This window comes from Equus asinus, chromosome 14 (genome assembly GCF_041296235.1).
Source record: "Equus asinus isolate D_3611 breed Donkey chromosome 14, EquAss-T2T_v2, whole genome shotgun sequence".
In the NCBI taxonomy this organism is placed as follows: Eukaryota; Metazoa; Chordata; class Mammalia; order Perissodactyla; family Equidae; genus Equus; species Equus asinus.
This window is the reverse complement of record NC_091803.1, coordinates 4745587-4765814: the sequence shown is the minus strand read 5'-3', so window position 1 is coordinate 4765814 and position 20228 is coordinate 4745587. Positions and strand designations below refer to the sequence as shown.

Sequence of the window (20228 nt, the reverse complement as noted above, 5' to 3'; positions counted from 1 at the left end):
TCACAGGTACACACACACACACACACACACACACACACACACACGCCAAAACTTACGTAATTGCACACTTTAAATATGTTCAACTCATATGTCACTATACCCCATTAAAACTGTTTCTCTGTTGCCTCAACACAATGCCTACCTCCCACCTTCCTCGTGAGAATCAGATGAGTAGAAACCCTTAGAACAGCTCCTGGCCTGTTAGTGGTAAGTTCTCGAAAAGCACTGGCTCTTGGTGCTGTTGTTACAAACACGATAACTCAGAAGAGAGTCTTAAGAAAGCAATTTTTTTCTTACTAAGTAGGCAATGTTACTTTCTACGTGGAGAGTTAAACAGTATAGAAATCAACTGCCTTGCAATTAAAATCAAAATTTCTTTCTTAGTTTTCCTGAAATTCATTTTTTACTTTCTAAGAAAAATCTATTTTTATCTTAAAAAATGCAAACGGTAAAAAAAAATCCTATTGATGGTTAAACCAATTCTAATTTCAGGTGTTAAATAACGATGCTTGCATGCTAATTTTCCTAAGTTACCTGTAATTCCCATCTTGCCATGGTTTAAATCCTTTGGAGAACCCTGGGAGTATTTCTCCAGAAATACAGTTTTGTGGGAGAGATCAAGAACCAAGAGCCTTTCTTGGTGCAGAAGATATTACTGTTCAACATTAATAACTGAGGATTTACATTTCCTAAGACAAACTTGCGTCTAGCCTTGCCCCGATTCCCGCAATCCCAAAGCTTCCGCAGCCTAAAATGACTTCGCAAAAGGACCTTGGGGGGATAAACGGCATTCTCTGATTGGTTGAAGGGCTCACCCAATACGACTGCTGCACCCTCGGGATTGGCTGAGGCAGCTCTCCGTGCCTTTCGCTGCTCTCTCGGGATTGGCTGAGGCGGCTCTCCACGCCCTATGACACTCCCTTGGGATTGGCTGAATCAATGATGTTCTTCCGGCCTTCTCCTGGGCCGCCATCTTGTCTCCTTCGTCCTGGCCCTCGCTAGTCGGCCTGAGTGGAGCCTCGAGCATGGCGGGCGTCAGGAACCTGAGGGGAATTCTCTGTGCAGCTCCCCTCCTGTCCCTGCTTTTGTGCCTGGGGCCTGGGCGGTGTCCTCTCCTTTGCTCTACTAAGGAAGCGCAGACATGGGGCACCCCTCAGGCCTCCCCTACGCGGCACCTCTGCCTCTGACCCTTGACCTTGCCCAGCGTGGGACTCGGACCTGGGGTGACGGAGGCTCCTGACCTTTGCAGGGTCTGAATCCAGCCTGGACGCCTAAATTTACCCGTGTAAATCCAGGGGCACGCCTTTCCTTGCAAAACGAGGCTGAATGTTTGCCCTTTGACTAACCAAGTGTCCTGGGGCACGGGTCCCTCTCTTCTGGCTCTGAGTTTCTGCCCTTTCTAGTCTCTCCAAAGACCCCTGAGAAGAAGGGTCAGTGTCCCTCCCAGATGCAGAGCCTTTGGGCTGAGATCCGGCTTAGTCAGTAAACGTGGAGGAAGAGCATCCTCAGGGTGCCGCGGTCGCCGAGGAGGAGGGGAGGCGCGGGCTCTGAGAGCGGTCCACGTGGGTTTCCTCCCGGAACGAGTGCGCTTTTCTCTCCTCCTTCAAGGGGAAGGAAGCAAAGTGATGCAAATGCAACTGTCCTGAACCGTTTCCGTTTCCGGTGTCCTGTTTTAGGTGTAGGCGGAGGGAGGGAGGCATCACGAGACATGGGATCCTGTTTCCCTGCCTGACCCTCCATCCTTCCTCACGGTCAGAAAGAGAACGTGGCCTCTTGGGGGGCGCTCCCCTGTTTTGCTGGCAGCCGCTTTCGTCAGTGGAGCTCATCTGGCCACATGCTTAAGAGCTGACTCTGAGGGAAATGGTCACAGCTCAAATCCTAACTCCGACGTTTACTGGTGTCGTGATCTCTCCCGGGGACTTAGCCGCCAAACGCCTGTGTTTTTCCACAAATGGGGCTGCATATGTACATGATGGAGTTGCCGTGAGTTACACGTGGGGAGCGCTTGGTACAGTGTGGTGACACATGACTGACCCCACATTCTGTGTAGCGCCACACAGCAGGCCCCTTTTGGGTGCAGGACTGCTATACGGTGCTGCCTTGAGCCTTAAAATTCCACAGATAAGGAGTGAATATCTTTTCCCTGCGAAAAAAGTAAATGTTGGCAGAGAAATCGAAAGTCTTATTTGGACAGTAGAGGCCCTCCATTCAGAGGACATGACTGTTGTGAAATTGTGCGGCCATCCTGACCTTTCCTACAAATTTATATACAAATGTCTTAGCTATAGAGGAAGCATAGGAGAGTGCTGTCACACTCCTACGGGTCTTTGAATCCCGCAGATTCCAAGAAATGCTAATAACATATTAATACTCTCATGGTAAGCCCCAAATTTGAAATAACACAATTCTTAGGAATTGTCAGGAATTGTACCATGTTGAAGTTCACGTGCTTTGCCGTTGGTGCAGGGCGGTGTCCCTCGAATTGACGTTCGGATGTTAATTCCATTCTTCTGTAGACTCTTAGGAATGAAGCCTGTCCAGAATGTCCGCGCTGTTTTGTATCCTTATGTCTGTGGGTTTTTCTTAGTTCATTTTTAAAAACACGTCTCTTTATATTCTTTCGGGTACATGTGCAATTTTTTTAAAAAAGGGACCCTCTTTTATATATTGGAGTATAAACGGCAATTTTTGCTTCCAAAATAGATCGTGAACATTCTCCCATGTGAGTTAGTATACCAAACGTTATCATTTTGAATGGCTACCACCGTCCACAATTTATTTTATATATTCACTTGGTTAGACATTTAAATTGTTTAAATTTATATCGCTCCCCCCCCCTTTTTTTTTCTGTTACAACTAAAATGTGAACAAGACTCGTGTACATGCATCTTTGGATGATTATTTCATTAATACCCATTACTGGAAGTGGAAGTACTAGACTAAAGGACATTTTTAATGTCGATACAGAGTCGTTTCCAGAAAGTTTGGATGAATTACCCTTACACTAGACATGAGGGAAATGAATATTTTTCTAAATCTGTGCCTACCCTGGATATTACTACTATTTTATTCTTTTCAAATTTTACCTCGTAAAAATATCTTAAACATCGCATGTCTTGTATTTGTCATGAGCGACTTTCATCATAAATTTATTGTTCATTTACATCTTGTCCTTTGTTAATTCCCTTTTCATATCTTAAAGGAGTGATGATCATAATGCTGATCTTTCAATGATTTATAAGAACTGTTAATAAATTAAGATTATGGAGCCTTTGTTTCTCACGTACACTATAAAGATCTTTTACTAGTTTGTCTTTAAACTTTGTTCAAATTTTTGATCTGAAACTGAAATCTGTAACTTTCTAAAATAAAACCAGTTTTTAGCTTAACGGTTTCTCAATTTGTTGTCATATGTTTTCCCACCCATGGATTTTATATTTTAAAATTCACTTATGCTTTAAGAATTTGCTTTTGAATTTTAAAATCTTGAATCCAGGTAAAACTTATTTACTGTAATGCGTGAGCTAAGGATTTCACCTTGATTGTATCTGAGGTGGTCCCTAGTCGAGCAAACATAATGCGTCAATACTTTATCCTCCCACCAATCCCAAGGACCCCTTTATCATTTGGTAAAGTGTTGAATACCCTTTGTCCCAGGCCAGTTTCCTGGCTCTTTATGACCCTTTTTATTTTTTTCTGTAGTGTAAAAAAGTTAGAAAGATGCACACCTGATGGTTCAACTCAGTCATCTCTGGGAGAAGGTGTAAGATACTTTTTTTTTTCTTTTCGTGTGTGTGCATTTTGACTTACTTTCAATTTTCGTGTATTGCATCTTAAATTTTCTTGCCCGCTCCTTTATTTCTTTTTCATTCACATTTTTAAAAATTGCTTGGACTAATTTGGTTAGATTTGCATCTGTATTCCTGAATCTCTCCCTTGCTTCGTGGCGTCGAGGAGGCCCTCATCTCCGGGTGGGAGAGCTGGGCTGGGGCGGGGTGATGTGGGGAGGGGAGGGTGACGGGGGTGTGGAGAGGCGGGGGTGATGGAGGAGCTGGCGAGGTGGGGCGGGCCCCGCGCGGGCCCCTCCCCGCACGTGGGCGGAGCCTCCCGCGGGCCTGCGGTGCGCGCGGCCGGCCGGCGTCGGGCTCTGTGCGCAGGCGCGGGTCTCTCCTCGGCGGCGCATCCTGCAGGTCTGGGGCCTGCCCGGGCGCGGTGGCGCGTGGGGCCCTTCGGGGCAGTGGTCAGCGCGGCGGTGGCCGCAGACCCGGCCCGCTCGGGGCGCGCTCCCGCGAGGCCGGGCACCACCGCCGGGGCCGTGTCCACCCGAATCGGGGCGCCCCGGAGGCCGAGCGAGCGCGCAGCAGGTGCGGGACTTGGAGAGGTCACGCTGGCCGTGGGGGCTGCATCCCCGTGACCGCCGAGGGCGGAGACCCGAGGCCCGGTGTCGGGTCCGAGCCGGCCTGGCTCCCTCAGCGGACTCGGCGTGGCGCGCGCTCCTAGGGTCCTTGAGACGTCCCTGAAATGTGCGTGCCCGCGGCTCCCCGGCGCGCTTTGAATCTGGGGGTCCTTAAGTTTCCCTCTGTCTCGTAGGACCCCCGCCCGCCCGGCGCTCGCTGTCCGGGGGAGCCGCCGGCCGGGATGGAGACGCCCCGCATCCGCGCTGTCCGAGGGCTCGGGGCGCTCCGCTGTGGCCAGCCCGCCTGTGTCCTCAGCCTCGGGCTCTGCGTTTGTGGAAGTGCGGCCTGAGGGTTCTGTGTGCTCTTAGGCAGATCTGGGGCCCCTGGTGAAGAAGGCTCCAGCTAAAGTGAATTTGCCCCTTGGGCTCCGCTGGAACAGAGCAACTCTACTGAGGCAAGAAGGAGGAGCTTCAGGAACAGGAATCTCACTGGGAAGGACCCCTCCGCCCCCCGCCTCTGACCCGACACCCATCAGAGCTGCAGAAGAGAGGCAGAAGAAACCCAGAAAAGGAGCATTTCGCCCAGAGGGGTCAAGGCTTGAGTGATTTCACGTTTAGAAGCCGTGAGTCTCTTTGCAGAAGAGAGAAGGGAGCTGGGGCTGAGAGTGGTGGCAAGGGACAGACTGCTGGAGAAATGTCACAGCTGGGAAGCTCTTATCTTCAATCGCCACCCCCAGATGGCACCTTCCCTCCATTAATTCTTTCCAGAAGCTGGACAGCTTTCCGACCATGTCCAGAATCTGGAGTTGTGCTCGTCTGTCTTTCCTGATCGGACGGGGTCAAGAGCAGTGGTTCCGAGAGGGTTTGCCAGGGTTATCTGTTTTTGTCTCCTTTGACAGAAGGGGAAGAAGAACCTGGAAGGGGAAATGACTTGTCTAGGATCAATAAGAGGCGACGGGAAGAAGTCAGAGTCTCCCACTCCTGGCTTGGTGCTGTCCACACAGTCGCACTGAAGCATGTTTCCTGCGAAAGATCTTTTTGAGAATCCGATTAGAAAAAAGTTTTTTAAAAGATCTGTGTTTAAGGAACCTCTCTCTTTTCCCAAAGCTTTATGAGGATTCTTGGACTCCTCATAGGGAGTATGGTAACCCTCAAGGGGTTACCATTATTGGTAGTAAAACAGATACACAAAATAGCCTGTAGAGGTTTTTTCCCCCTGTAACCTCAGTTTTAATGAAGGCATCGTATTTCATATTTTGAGATGCTATTATTTGCTTAAGAATTCTGTTTTAATGTTTCTGTGTTAGTGCAAGGGGGACATAAATAGTTAAAGCAGTAGGGAACATGGCAGGTTTAAGGGGTCACAAAGGGCTGATGGCACCTTCCTCTCCTTCTCCAGGATCAAAAATGTGTAGAAGTTTTTGGGAATAGAATTGAGGAGCTGCAGGGCCAGCCCGCTCTCATTATTCCATCCCTCTTTCCTCCTCTTCCAGGTGTACCTTTCCAAGTTTTGATGCTCTTCCAAGAACAACAGAAAATGAACAAATCCCAAGTGAGTTGTTTCTTTTCTTTGTTCCCTATTTTGTTTTCCAGGGGGTTTCATGGCTTTTATATGATGCAAAAGTGGAAATAGATAAAAAGCTGCTTCCGGAATTAGTGAGTGGGTGGCACCTGGCTAGCAGGCAGAGGTGGCTGTCCTCTGTGTAGGTCCACGGATCCCACAGTCATCACAGGTGAGCAGCACATTTGTCTTTGATCTTCTTGCTCCACACCGGGTTTTCGCTGACCACAGAGAGAACCCGGCCAGTATTCCTGGGACAGAAAGACTTCCTGGCACCGGAGTCTGGAAAAAATGTCCGTGAAGGTCTTCAGGTGGGGAAGAACCTTGTAGTGGCCCCCTGTCGCCTGTAATTGTTCTTTGCTGGAAGCGGAGGGCAGAACTCAGTGAGGTTTTATGAGGGACCAAAGCATCGTGGATTCCGTAGAGAGTTTTCTGAACGTCCGCTTTGATCTAGAGACAAACCTAAGACTGTCTGGAGGAATGAAAGAAATGGACTGCAGGTCCTTAAAATAACGTCTTAAACCGCACAGGTTGGACAGGAAAGAGTTCAAACTCATAGTCTTTGGCAAATGTTTCTGCACTCTCCATTCATCTTTTTTTTTTTTAATTTGTGGTGAAATAACAAAATCTGCCATTGTAACTGCTTTTAAATGTACAATTCGGTGGCATTAATTACGTTCCCCATGTTGTGCAACCATCGCCACTATCTGTGTCCAAAACTTTTTCGTCACCCAGATGAAGTGGATTCATACAATCTTTGTCCTTTTGTCTCTGGCTTTTTTCACTTAATATATCGTTTTCAGGGTTCGTCCATGTTGTAGCATTTATCAAAACATCATTCCTTTTAATGGCTGAATAATATTTCATTGTATGTATGGACCACATTTTGTTTATCCATTCATCCGTTGATGGACACTTGGGGTTGTTTCCATCTTCTGGCTGTTATAATAGTGCTGCTATGAGCATTTGGGTACAGATATCTGTTTATCCATTGATATTTTAATCCATGTATGCATTCTCACTTCTTCCCCACCACCTGCCTAAGTATGTCCTGATAAAGCTCAGCGGTAATGTCCTTACAGTAGGATCCAATAGATATTTTCCAGACCTTCCCTTACCAGAACATTCTGCTGTGTGTGGCAGTTAACCCACTTTCCCCTTCTCCTAAAAACACCTCTTTCTCTGGTGTTCTGTGACATCATCCTTCTGGCTTTATTCCTACTCTGATTTCTTTGTCTCCCTCATGGTATCTTCCTCATCTTCTGCCCATTCTCCTGGCTTATACTCAAATTTCTATCCTTAGCTCCCTCATCCTGTTACTCTGCCAGTCCTACCTAAGTATTTCACACCCTCTGTGGTGGTGATACCAAGTGTCTTTCTAGCCTGGGCTCTTCCTTCATGAATCATCGTTCTCTGTGCAGATGCTAGGGGCACCTCAGTTTTCAAAATTAAAGTTATTTGCAGTGTCCCCCCGTCTCCCATCTATTCTGGCCCCTCTGTTTCCTATTGGGTGAAGGCCCACACCAAGCGCTTAATGAAACCACCAAAATGGGATTCATCCTGGATGTCCCCTCCCGCACCTCATCCCGTGTGGCCTCTCAGTTTACTACTCTTAAGATGTCAAATTTCTTAAACCTGTTCTTTCTGCTTAATCCCTTCTCCCCTTATCAGAGCTTCATTTTCTCTCCCCTGGGCTGTTGCAACAGCTTCTTGCTTCTTTCTCCCCCAGGTGGAATCTGTCCTCGTCCTGAGTAATTAATCTTAAATGCTATTCAGATGATGCCACTTCAATATAGAAACCACTTGAGTAGCCTCCAGCCACCCATAGGGACAAAGTGTGAAGTTAAGGCTGTTGAGAACATGGCCACTTCCGGTTTTCTCTTTGTTTTATTAAAAATTTTTTTATTCTAATACTCTTTACCTTTTATTCAATAGTGGTTTACTGGGCATGTGTTCAGTGTGCCAGGTGCTGAACTGTGTGCCACAGACTCAGCTCTGAACGATGTGGAGACCTACTCCCTTTTTGATGGAGTTCACAGGTCAGTGGAGAAGGTGACATTTAAAAAGTCGGTATGCAGCATTATTCTTCCGTGATCCCAAACCTGACGTCGTTTCCTTAACACACCTTGTTGCTGCCTGTGTGGGCATTTCACTCATGTTCTGGTCAGATGGACTGACTTTGCACCCCGGCTCTATTTCCTTTTCTGTCTTCTCAGGGGTTAACTTGCGGGGTATCTCATCCAGGAAGCCCTTCTCCTCTTTCTTTGCCCTCCTCTGATTAATTGCCCTTTTCCTCTACGCTCCCACAGTGCCCGGTGCTGTCCCTGTAACTGCACTTTGTCCACTTTGTGGAAATTACCTGTTTGTGTCTGGGTTGACAGTCAGATCATTGGCCCTTCAAAATCCAGATGTATGCCATGTTCGTCTTTATTCTTTCAGTTCCTCACTCTGCCTCTCACTCCCAGGAGGTGCTCACCGTGTATTTGTGGCTGACGAGACAAATGGTAGGTTTGATCTAATTTGGGACCCAAACTGGATAACTGTCCTACCTGAACACAGCACAGGGCCATCTGGGACAACTGGGGCCTCCTTTGCCTTCTCTGAACTCTGACTTGGGTCATGCAAGGTGGACTTTTGTTGTTGTTGCTTTTTTAAGAATTTATTATTTTTTTAGAGCAGTTTTGGGTTCACAGTAAGATTGAGTGGAAGGTACAGAGATTCCCCAAGTAGCGCCTGCCCGCACACATCCCCCACCAGAGTGGTACATTTGTGTTACCAGTGACGAACCTATATTGGCACATTGTAATCACCCAAAGCCCGAAGTTTACAGTAGGGTTCACTCTTGGTGGTATACATTCTGTGGGTCTGGACAAATATGGTATCGTATCACCATTATAGTATCGTATATTTTCACTATGCTAAAAGTCCTCTGTGCTCACCCATTCATCCCTCCCATCCCCCTCCTGCCTGGCAACCACTGATATTCTATTGTCTCCATGATTTTGCCTTTCGAGAATGTCATATGGTTGGAATCATATAGTACGTAGCCTTTTCAGATTGGCTTTTTTTTCTCTTAGTAGCATGCATTTAAGATTCCTCCATGTCTTTTCATGGCATGGTAGCTCATTTCATTTTAGCACTGAATATTATTCCACTGTCTGGATGGACCCCAGTTTATTTATCTCTCCACCTACTGAAGGACATCTTGGTAACTTCCAAGTTTGGGCAATTGGGAATAAAGCTACTGGAAACCTCTGTGTGCAGGTTTTTGTGTGGACATAAGTTTTTAACTCCAAGGAACATGATTGCTGGATCGTTTGGTAAGAGTATGTTTAGTTTTGTAAGAAACCATCAAGCTGTCTTCCAAAGTGACTGTAATATTCTGCATTTCCACCAGCAGTGCATGAGAGTTCGTGTTGCTCCACGTTTTGGCCAGCATTTGGTGTTGTCAGTGTTCTGGACTTTGGGCATTCTAATAGGTGTATAGTGGGATCTCATTTTAATTTGCATTTCCCTGATGGCATGTGGTGTGGAGCATCTTTTCATATGCTTATTTGCCATCCCTATATCTTCTTTGGTGAAATGTCCCTTAAGGCCTTAGGTTGTTGGTTTTCTTATTGTTGAATTTTAAGAGTTCTTTGTATATTTTGGATAACAGTCTTTTTTCAGATATGTCTATGGCAAATATTTTCTCCCAGTCTGTGGCTTGTCTTTTCATTCTCTTGGCAGTGTCTTTCATAGAGCAGAAATTTTTAATTTTAATGAAGTCCAGCTTATCAGTTCTTTCTTTCATGAATCATACCTTTGGTGTTGTGTCTAAAAAGTCATTGGCAAACCCAAAGTCATCTAGATTTTCTCTTGTGTTATCTTATAGTTTTTTGTCTTTTGTGGTTTTTTTTGAGGAAGATTAGCCCTGAGCTAACATCTGCTGCCAATCCTGCTCTTTTTGCTGAGGAAGACTGGCCCTGAGCTCACATCCATGCCCATCTTCCTCTACTTTATATGTGGGACGCCTGCCACAGCATGGCTTGCCAAGCAGTGCCATGTCCACACCCGGGATCCGAACCGGTGAACCCTGGGCTGCCGAGAAGTAGAACGTGAGAACTTAACCACTGCGCCACCAGGCCGGCCCCAATGTTATCTTATAGTTTTATAGTTCTGTGTTTTACATTTAGGTCTGTGATCCATTCTGAGTTAATTAGGTTTTGAGTCAAAGGTCTGTGTCTAGATTAATTTTTTTTTGCATGTGGATGTCTAGTTTCCCAGCATCACTTTTTGAAAAGACTTTCTTTGCTCCGTTGTATTGCCTTTGCTCCTTTGTCAAAGATCAGATGACTGTATTTATGTGGTTCTTTTTCTGGGCTCTCTATTCTGTTCCATTGATCTGTTTGTCTGTTCTTTTGCCACTACCATGCCAGCTTGATGACTGTCGCTTTAGAATAAGTCTTGAAGTCAGGGAATATCAGTTCTCCAACTTTGTTCCTTTTCAATATTGTGTGGACTATTCTGGCTCATTTGCCTCTGTATATAAACTTTAGAATTAGCTCATTGATATTCACTCAATGACTTGCTGGTATTTTGATTGGGATTATATTGAATCTATAAATCAAGTTGAGAAGAACTGACGTCTTGACGATAAGGAGTCTTCCTATCTACAAACATGGTCTCTCTCTCCATTTATTTAGTTCTTCTTTAATTTCTTTCATCAGGTATTTATAGTTTTCCTCATTTATATCTTGTACATATTTTGTTAGATTTATACCTAAGTATTTCATTTCTTGGCGTGTGAATGTAACTGGTACTGTGTTTTTAATTTCAAATTCCACTTGTTCATTGCTGGTATATAGGGAAAAGATTGGCTTTGTATCCTTGCAAACTTGTTTTAATTGCTTAATAGTTTTCAGGCTTTTTTTGTTGATTCTTTCAGATTTTCTGTGTAGATAATCATCATCTGCAAACAAAGGCACTTTTATTTCTTTCTTCCCGATCAGTATACCTTTTATTTCCTTTTCTTGTCTTATTGCATCAGCTATGACTTCCAGGACAATGTTGAAAAGGAGTGGTGAGAGGGGACCTTATTCCTATTTTTAGTGATAAAGTTCTAGTTTCTCACTATTAAGTATAATGTTAGCTGTAGGTGTTTTATAGATATTCTTTATCAAGTTGAGAAAGTTCCTCTGTATTTCTAGTTTACTGAGAGTTTTTTTTTATCATTTGTCAAGTACCTTTTCTGCATCTATTAATAGGATCATGTGATTTTTCTTCTTTAGCTGTTAATGTGATTCATTACATTAATTGATTTTCAAATGTTGTACCAGCCTTGCATACCTGGGGTAAATCCCACTTGGTTGTGGTGTATGATTCTTTTTATACATTATTGAATTCAATTTGCTTATATTTTATTGAGGATTTTTGCATTGATGTTCATGAGAGATATTGGTCTGTAGTTTTCTTTTCTGGTAATATCTTTGTCTTGTTTTGGTATTAGCCCTCATAGAATGAGATAGAAACTATTCCTTCTGTTTCTGTCTTCTGAAAGAGATTATAGAGAATTAGTACAATGTCTTTCTTAAATGTTTGGTAGAATTTAACAGTGAACCCATTTGGGCTTGGTGTTTTCTGTTTTGGAAGGTTATTAATTATTGACTCAATTTCTTTCATAGATATAGACTTATTTAGATTGTGTATTTTTTCTTGTGTGAGTTCAGCAGATTGTATTTGAACAAATTGGTCCACTTCATCTAGGTTATGAAATTTGTGGGCGTAGAGTTATTCACTGTATTCGTTATTGTTCTTTTAACGTCCATGGTATCTGTAGTGATATCCATCTTTCATTTCTGATATTAGTAATTGTGTCCTCTCTTTTTTTCTTAGTTAGCCTGGCTAGAGGCTTATTGATTTTATTGATCTTTTCAAAGAATCAGCTTTTGGTTTCATTGACTTTCTTTATTAATTTCCTGTTTTCAATTTCGTTGATTTCTACTCTAATTTTTATTATTTCTTCTGCTTGCTTTTTACTAATTTGTTCTTTTTTTTCTTGTCCTAAGGTGGAATCTTAGCTGTTATTGAATTTAGATCTTACTTCTTTTCCTTTTTTTTTTTTTTAAGATTGGCACCTGAGCTAACAACTGTTGCCAATCTTTTTTTTTCTTTCTGCTTTTTATCCCCAAATCCCCCCAGTATATAGTTGTATATTTTTTAGTTGTGGGTCCTTCTAGTTGTGGTACGTGGGACGCCGCCTCAATGTGGCCTGATGAGCGGTGCCATATCTGTGCCCAGGATCCGAATCAGCGAAACCCTGGGCTACTGTAGCGGAGCTCTCGAACTTAACCACTCAGCCACAGGGCCAGCCCCCTCTTCTTTTCTAATATATGCATTCAATGCTATACATTTCTCTCTAAGCACTGCTTTCACTGCATCCCACACGCTTTTGATAAATTGTGTTTTAATTTTCATTTAGCTAAAAATATTTTTAAATTTCTCTTGAGGTTTCTTCTTTCACCCATGTGTTATTTAGAAGTGTGTTGTTTAATTTTAGTATATTTTGGAGTTTTCCAATTATCTTTGTTATTGATTTATAGTTTAATTCTATTTTGGCCTGAGAACAGACATGGAATGATTTCTGTTCTTTTAAATTTATTAAGGTGTGTTTTATGGCCCCAAATGTGGTCCATCTTGGTGAATGTTCCATGTGAACTCGAGAAAAATGTGTATTCTGCTTTTGTTGGTTGAAGTTGTCAATAGATATCAGTTAGATCCAGTTGATTGATGGTGATGTTGAGTTCAACTGTGTCTTCACTGATTGTCTGCATGCTGGATCTGTCCATTTCTGATAGGGGGTGTTGAAGTCTCCACCTATGACAGTGGATTATCTATTTCTCTTTGTAGTTCTACCAGTTTTTGCCTGACATATTTGACACTTTGTTGTTGGGCACGTGCATGTTAAGGATTTTTATCTTTCTTGGACAATTGACCTCTTTGTCATCATGAATTCCTCTCTTTATCCTTGATAACTTTCCTTACTTGGAAGTCCGCTCTGTCTGACAATAATACAGCTACTCCTGTTTTCTTTTGATCAGTGTTAGCATGGTGTATCTTTCTCCATCCATGAACATTTTGGGGGAGGAGTTTTACTCTTATTTTTTTCCCAATTTTTTAAAATTGTGGTAAAATACACATATAAAATTTATCACTTTAACCGTTTTTAAATGTGTAGTTCAGTGGTATTAAATAAATATAATCATAGTGTCGTGTAACCATGACCATCATCCATTCTCCTAACTCTCTTAATCTTGTAAAACTGAAACTCTGTACCAATTAAACAATGACTTCCTATTCTTCCCTCCCCCTAGTCCCTGGCGACCACCATTCTATTCTTTGTCACTATAATTTTGACTATTCCAAGTACCTCATATGAGTGATATCATACAGTATTTATCCTTTTGTGACTGGCTTATTTCACTTAGCATAATATCCTCAAGGTTCATCCATTTTTGTAGCATATGTGAGAATTTCCTTCCTTTTTATGGCTGAGTAATATTCTATTTATGTATATATCACATTTTGCTTATCCATTCATCTCTTGATGAACATTTGGGTTGATTGCACATTTTAGCTATTGTGAATAATGCTGCTATAAACATGGATGTTCAGATACTTCTCTGAGACCCTGCTTTCAGGGGTTTTTTGGGTATATACCCAGAAGTGGAATTGCTGGGTCATATGGTAATTCTGTTTTTATTTATTTATTTTTTTAAGATTGGCACCTGAGCTAACATCTATTGCCGATCTTCCTTTTTTTTCCTTTTTCCCCAAAGCCCCCCAGTACATAGTTGTATATTCTAGTTGTAGGTCCTTCTAGTTGTGCTATGTGGGACGCCACCTCAGCATGGCTTGATGAATGGTGCCATGTCTGTGCCCAGGATCTAAACTGGCAAAACCCTGGCTGCTGAAGTGGAGTGTGTGAACTTGACCCCTCGGCCACGGGGCTAGCCCCCTGTTTTTAATTTTTTGAGGAACTACCACACTCTTTTCCATAGTGGCTGTCCCATTTCACATCCCCACCAACAGTGCACAAGGATTCCAGTTTCTCCACATCCCCACCAACACTATGTTATTTTGTGTGTGTGTGTGTGTGTGTGTGTGTGTGTGTTTATAGTAGCCATCATAATGTGTGTGGGGTGGTATCTCATTGTAGTTTTAAGTTGCATTTGCCTAATGATCAGTGATGTCAAGCATCTTTTCATGTGCTTATTGGCCATTTGTATATCTTCTTTGGAGAAATGTCTCTTCAAGTCCTTTGCCCATTTTTTTTTTAAGTATTCCCCCCCTTTTTTTTTGGTAAGGAAGATTGGCCCTGAGCTAATACCTGTTGCCATCTTCCTCCTTTTTTTTTCCTCCCCAAAGCCCTAGTACATAGTTGTATACGTCATTCTAGTTCTTCTATGTGGGATGCTGCCACAGCATGGTTTGATGAGCAATGCCATGTCCGTGCTCAGGATCCGAACCAGCAAAGCCTGGGCCACCAAAGCAGAGCACGTGAACTTAACCACTCGGCCATGGGGTCAGCCCCCTTTGCCCATTTTTCTTTTGTCTTTTTTTTTTTTTTGAGGAAGATTAGCCCTGAGCTAACTACTGCCAATCCTCTTTTTGCTGAGGAAGACTGGCCCTGAGCTAACATCCGTGCCCATCTTCCTCTACTTTATACGTGGGACGCCTACCACAGCATGGCTTGCCAAGTGGTGCCATGTCCGCACCTGGGATCCGAACCGGCGAACCCTGGGCTGCCAAGAAGCAGAATGTGTGAACCTAACGGCTGCGCCACTGGGTCGGCCCTGCCCATTTTCCAGTTGGATGTTTGGGGCTTCTTTTTGTTGTGTAGTTTTAGGAGTTCTCTATATGTTCTGGATATTAATCCCTTATCAGATGTATGATTTGCAAGTATTTTCTCCCATTTTGTGGGTTGCATTTCACTCTGTTGATAGTGTCTTTTGATGTACAAAATTTTTAATTTTCAGGAAGTCCAATTTGTCTATTTTTTCTTTTGTTGCCTGTGCCTTTGATGTCACATCCAAGAAATCAGCCAGATCCAGTAGCACAAAGCTTTTGCCCTATGTTTTTTTCTAAGAGCTTTGTAGTTCTAAGTCTTACATTTAGGTCTTTGCTCCATTTTGAGTGAATTTCTGCGTATGGTGTTAAGTAAGGGTCCAGCTTCATTCTTCTGCCTGTGGAGATCCATGTGCCCAGCCCTGTTTGTTGAGAAGACTGTCCTTTCCCCGTTGAATGGTCTTGGCACTCTTGTCAAAAATCGTTTTACCATATATGTGAGGGTTTATTTCTGGGCGCTCTGTTCTGTTCCATTGGTCTGTGTGTCTGTCTTTATGCCCGTGCCACACTGTTTTGATTACTGTAGCTTTGTAATAAGTTTCCTAATCAGGAAGTGTGAGTCCTCCAGCTCTGTTCTGCTTTTTCAAGGTTGTTTTGGGTGTTTGGGGTCCTTTGAGATTCCATATGCACTTTCGGATGGCTTTTCCTTATTTCTTTAAAAATCGTCTTCGGGATTTTGATAGGGATTGCATTGGATCTGTAGATTTCTCTGGGTGGTACTGGCATCTCTGCAATGTTAGGCCTTCCAATCCATGAACATGGGGTTCCCAATTAGTCATGTCTTTAATTTCTTTCTGCAATGTTTTGTAGTTTTTATTGTACAAGTCTTTCACTTCCTTTGTTAATTATTAAGTATTTTATTCCTTTTTTTTAATAAGATGGTTTATTTATTTATTTTTGGTGAAGAAGATTGGCCCTGAGCTAACATCTGTTGCCAATCTTCCTCTTTTTTCTTGAGGAATATTGTTTCTGAGTAACATCTGTGCCCATCTTCCTCTATTTTGTATGTGGGATGCTGCTATGGCATGGCTTGGTGAGTGGTGTGTAGGTCTGCACCCGGGATCTAAACCCATGAACTCTGGGCCGCCAAAGCAGCGTGTGTGAACTTAACCACTATGCCACCAGGCTGGCCAGTATTTTATTCTTTTTGATGCTATTGTAAATGGGATTGTTTTTTAATTTCCTTTTCAAATTAATTGTTAGTGTATAGAAATGCAACGGTTTTTTTGTATGTAGATTTTTTATCCTGCTACTCTGCTGAATTCATTTATTAGCTCTGACAGTTTTTTTGTGGGCTCTCTAGGGTTTTCTGCATATAAGATCATATCATTTGCGAACAGATATAATTTTACTCCTTGCTTTCCAATTTGAATGTTTTAAAATTTTTTTCTTGCATATTGCTCTGGCTGGGACTTCCAATTCTGTGCTGAATAGAAGTGGCAAAAGTGGGCATCCTTGTCCTGTGCTTGATCTTAGAGGAGAAGTTTTCAGTCTTCACCATTGAGTATGATGTTTGCTGTGGGTTTTTCATAGATGCCTTTTATTATGTTGAAGTAGTTTCCTACCATTCATAGTTTGTTGAGTGTCCTTATCATGAATGGGTATTGAATTTTGTCAGATGCTTTTTCTGCATCAATTGAGATGATCTTTATTTTTTTTGTTCTTTATTCTGTTAATGTGGTGTATTATGTTGATCAATTTTCATATATATATATATATTTTTTTTAAAGATTGGCACCTGGGCTAACAACTATTGCCAATCTTTTTTTTTTTTTTTCCTGCTTTATCTCCCCAACCCCTCCCCATACACAGTTGCATATCTTAGTTGCACGTCCCTCTAGTTGTGGGATATGTGGTATGCCGCCTCAACGTGGCCTGACAAGCGGTGCCATGTCCGCGCCCAGGATCCGAACCCTGGGCCACCGCAGCGGAGCACGCGAACTTAACCACTCGGCCACGGAGCCGGCCCCCTCAATTTTCATATTTTGACATCCTTCATTCCACTTGGTCGTGGTGTATAATCCTTTTAATATGCTGCTGAATTTGGTTTGCTAGTATTTTGTCGATTATTTTTGCATCAATGTTCATTAGGGATATTGGTCTCTAGTTTTCTTGTGGCGTCTTTTTCTGGCTTTGGTGTCAGGGTAATGCTGGCCTCATAGAATGAGTTAGGAAGTGTTTGCTCCTCTTCAATTTTTGGAAAAGTTTGAGAAGGATTGGTTTTAGCTCATCTTTAAATGTTTGGTAGAATGACCCAGTGAATCCATCATGTCCAGGACTTTTATTTGTTGGGATGTTTTTGATTATTTATGCAATCTCCTTATTAATTATAGGTCTATTCAGATTGTCTGTTAGTTACATGATTTAGTCATGGTAAGGTTTTGTGTTTCTAGGAATTTGTCCATTGGTTATCCAATTTGTTGGCCTACAGTTCCAAGTACTCTCATAATTTTGTTTTTTAATTTCAGCAGAATCAGTCATAAGGTCTTTATTTCATTTCTGATTTTAGTAATTTGAGTCTCCTCTCTTTTTTTCTTAGTCCATCTAGGTAAAGGTTTGTCAATTTTGTCCATCTTTTCAAAAAACCAGCTTTTGGTCTCATATTCTCTGTTACTTTTCCATTTTCTATTTTGTTTATTTCTGCTCTAATCTTCATTATTTTCTTCCTTCTGCTAAGTTTGGGTTTACTTTGTTCTTCTTTTTCTCTTTCTTTAAGTTGTAAAGTTAGGTTGTTGATTTGAGATCTGTCTTATTTTTAATGTCACCATGATGGCTGTGATGGCGATGGCTGCATGACCTCATGGCTCCTTGTTGTCTCCAGTAGTCACACCCACACCTGTGGCGGGCACAGGTACTCCAGTGTTTTCTTCTCCCATGGGAAGAAAGCAATAGGTTGTCTACATTTAACTTTTTTTTTCTGCTTTTTCTCCCCAAATCCCCCCAGTACATAGTTGTATATTTTTAGTGGTGGGTCCTTCTAGTTGTGGCATGATTAACTTTTAATTGGAAGAAAAAGAGACAAATTGCGCTCGCCATTATTGTGTGGATTAGCAGGATGTATATATTATTTATGAAAAAATAGATAAATTGGGGGTGCCCAAACCTTTATTGCTAGGGTGGTGATGAAGTATTTTGATGACCACTAAATGACAGGACTAAGTCCAGAGTTACTCCATAATGTTTTCCTGAATACTTTGCAGCTCTTCATCTTCTCACAGCCCTAAGCCCCGTTGTCCTGTTACGCTGCTGTGTGTTTCTCATGCCTCTTTGACTTTGCTCGTGTGATGGTGCCACGTTAATGAAGACCTACTGTTCAGTGAGGCCCGACCCAACCGTACGAAATAGAACCATATCTTCCATAGTTATTTGACACCGATTATAACTGATTCTGGCATAGGTCTCATAAGACCTTATTGGAGAATAAATGTTTATAAATATGATTTGTCTCCTTACTAGGATTTAACTTCCTTCCAGAGACAAAAAAGGATTGATTTAGTTTAATATTCCTGGCAAGCTAGGATAGTTTCTGACACATGGTAGGAACTTTAATATTTTTTGTTTCAATTAATAAGTTAATGCATTGTCTGGGTTTTTCTATCATGATATCACTTTATTCCACAAAGTAAAACACAAAACAAGGCATAGAATAGGGAACCTATATAATATTTATGCTAAACTCTCAAAATAAAGATGTTAGGAATTATTTCCCATATATCTCTTTCATGTCACCCAATACTGATCTCTTTGGCGTGAACAGAAATGTGCTGGTCATGGATCCGTGTCATTTGAGGACGTGACTGTGGACTTCACGGGGGATGAGTGGCTACAACTGACCCGTATGCAGAGGACTCTGTACCCGGACGTGATGCTGGAGGACTACAGCCACTTGGTCTCAGTATGTGAGGAGTGTTCCCTGTGTAATGCCTCACAGCATGCATTTCTTTTCTTACTTCTTAGCTGCCAAAATTTATGGGCTTTTGGTGGAGTTTAATGATATTTGTGTGTACATCTCATGGGTCAAAGGTGATTGTTCCCACGGGGCACAGAAAGAATGTGTGTGTTCTCACCCCCTTAGTGAAAGGTTCAGTGGGCGCCTTTATCATGTGACTCCTGAAGCTGTACCTTCCTCATTCTTCAGGGGCCCTGATGTCCAGTAGCTTGTCAGAAGTGTCACCCCGTATCTCACTCACAAGGTATCGCATCACCAAATCAGAAGTGGTCTTCAAGTTGGAGCAAGGAGAAGAGCCATGACCATTAGAGGGAGAATTCCCAGACCAGGGTGATCCAGGTGAGTTCGTCATTAGCAGGCAAAAACAAGAAGCTAGTGGAAATCCCAGGTGAGTTGGTGCTGAGGTTAGGACCTTTGCTCTGTGTCTCAGTAATTCTATTTAGGTCCCTCAGACCTCTGGAAGCAACTGAACAGCGAGCCAGCACGCCTCAGGTAAGCTGAATGGCCCTTCTGTTCATCACTCTTCAATACAGATGGTTTCCTTTTCTCCCTAACTTTTAGGGAAGTGGACCATTCTCGTACTCAGTGTTGAACCCCTGCCTGCCTCATCTTGCCTCTGTTTTTGGTTTCTCTTTCTCAAGTAGTCATTTCCCTTCCATTTTTATGGACTATTTTCTTTTTATTTTCCCCCCAGGCATTAACTAATTAATTAATTTCATTCTGCTATGTGCCACTCATGTTCTTGGTGTTGGGAAGACGCCAGTGAACCCAGCAATATCCCTGAGATCTTAGAGCTTACAAGCTAGCAGGACGGGATAGACGTAAATAAGGAAATTCACATGTCAAGTGGCGAGAAGAATGATGAAGAGAGTTAAAGCGGGCTAACAGGAGTGGGGTGTGCTCTTCTCGAGGGTGTCAGAGAATGCCTTGTTGATGAGGTCAGCATTAAAGCAGATAGTTGAATGAAGTGAGGAGCTGAGTCATGTGGATTCAGGGGGTTCCAGGCAGATGGAACAGCTGGGGCCAAGTTCTGTGGCAGGAGTTTGTTGGAAGTGCTCCCGGAATAGCAGGGAGGCCAGTATGGGAGGGAAGCAGGAAAGTGTCTGAGAGGGACGCTGGTAGGAAGTGACATCAGAGAGGGAGACAGAGGCCAAGTGATGTTTTACAGGACACAGAAGGGCTTTGACTTCATTTTGGGTGAAATAGGTAGTGATGAATGGGTTTCTGCAAAAGGATATGTTTTAAAAGAATTTCTCCATCTACTGTGCTGAGAAAATTGGAGACAGCAAAGATGGTGGACCAGCGTAGAAGCAGAAAGGCAATGTGGAATGCTGGCTCCCCCAGGAATCAACCTTCGATAAGGCAGATGTGAATGTTTTGCTTAGCCTGACAGTCTTAGTAGCATCTTGGAGGATAGTGAACAAAGTTGGGTTATT

General features: G+C 42.8%; 1 protein-coding gene across 1 annotated transcript; it reads left to right on the top strand.

Annotated features, from left to right (window-relative positions):
• Positions 1 to 4042: 4042 nt before the first annotated feature.
• On the top strand, positions 4043 to 19131 carry LOC106840524 (zinc finger protein 28 homolog). Its single transcript, XM_070485382.1, has 4 exons — positions 4043 to 4364; positions 5890 to 5948; positions 18601 to 18742; positions 18982 to 19131. The coding sequence occupies exons 1-4, from the start codon at positions 4043 to 4045 to the stop codon at positions 19092 to 19094; spliced, it is 636 nt and encodes a 211-aa protein (XP_070341483.1). The 3' UTR covers positions 19095 to 19131.
• Positions 19132 to 20228: the final 1097 nt, after the last annotated feature.

Coding starts and splice junctions, on each gene's coding strand:
- LOC106840524 (XM_070485382.1), top strand. CDS start 4,043: ATGGAGGAGCTGGCGAGGTGGGGCGGGCCCCGCGCGGGCCCCTCCCCG. Junction 4,365..5,889: donor GCCGAGCGAGCGCGCAGCAG/GTGCGGGACTTG, acceptor CTCCTCTTCCAG/GTGTACCTTTCCAAGTTTTG. Junction 5,949..18,600: donor AGAAAATGAACAAATCCCAA/GTGAGTTGTTTC, acceptor TGGCGTGAACAG/AAATGTGCTGGTCATGGATC.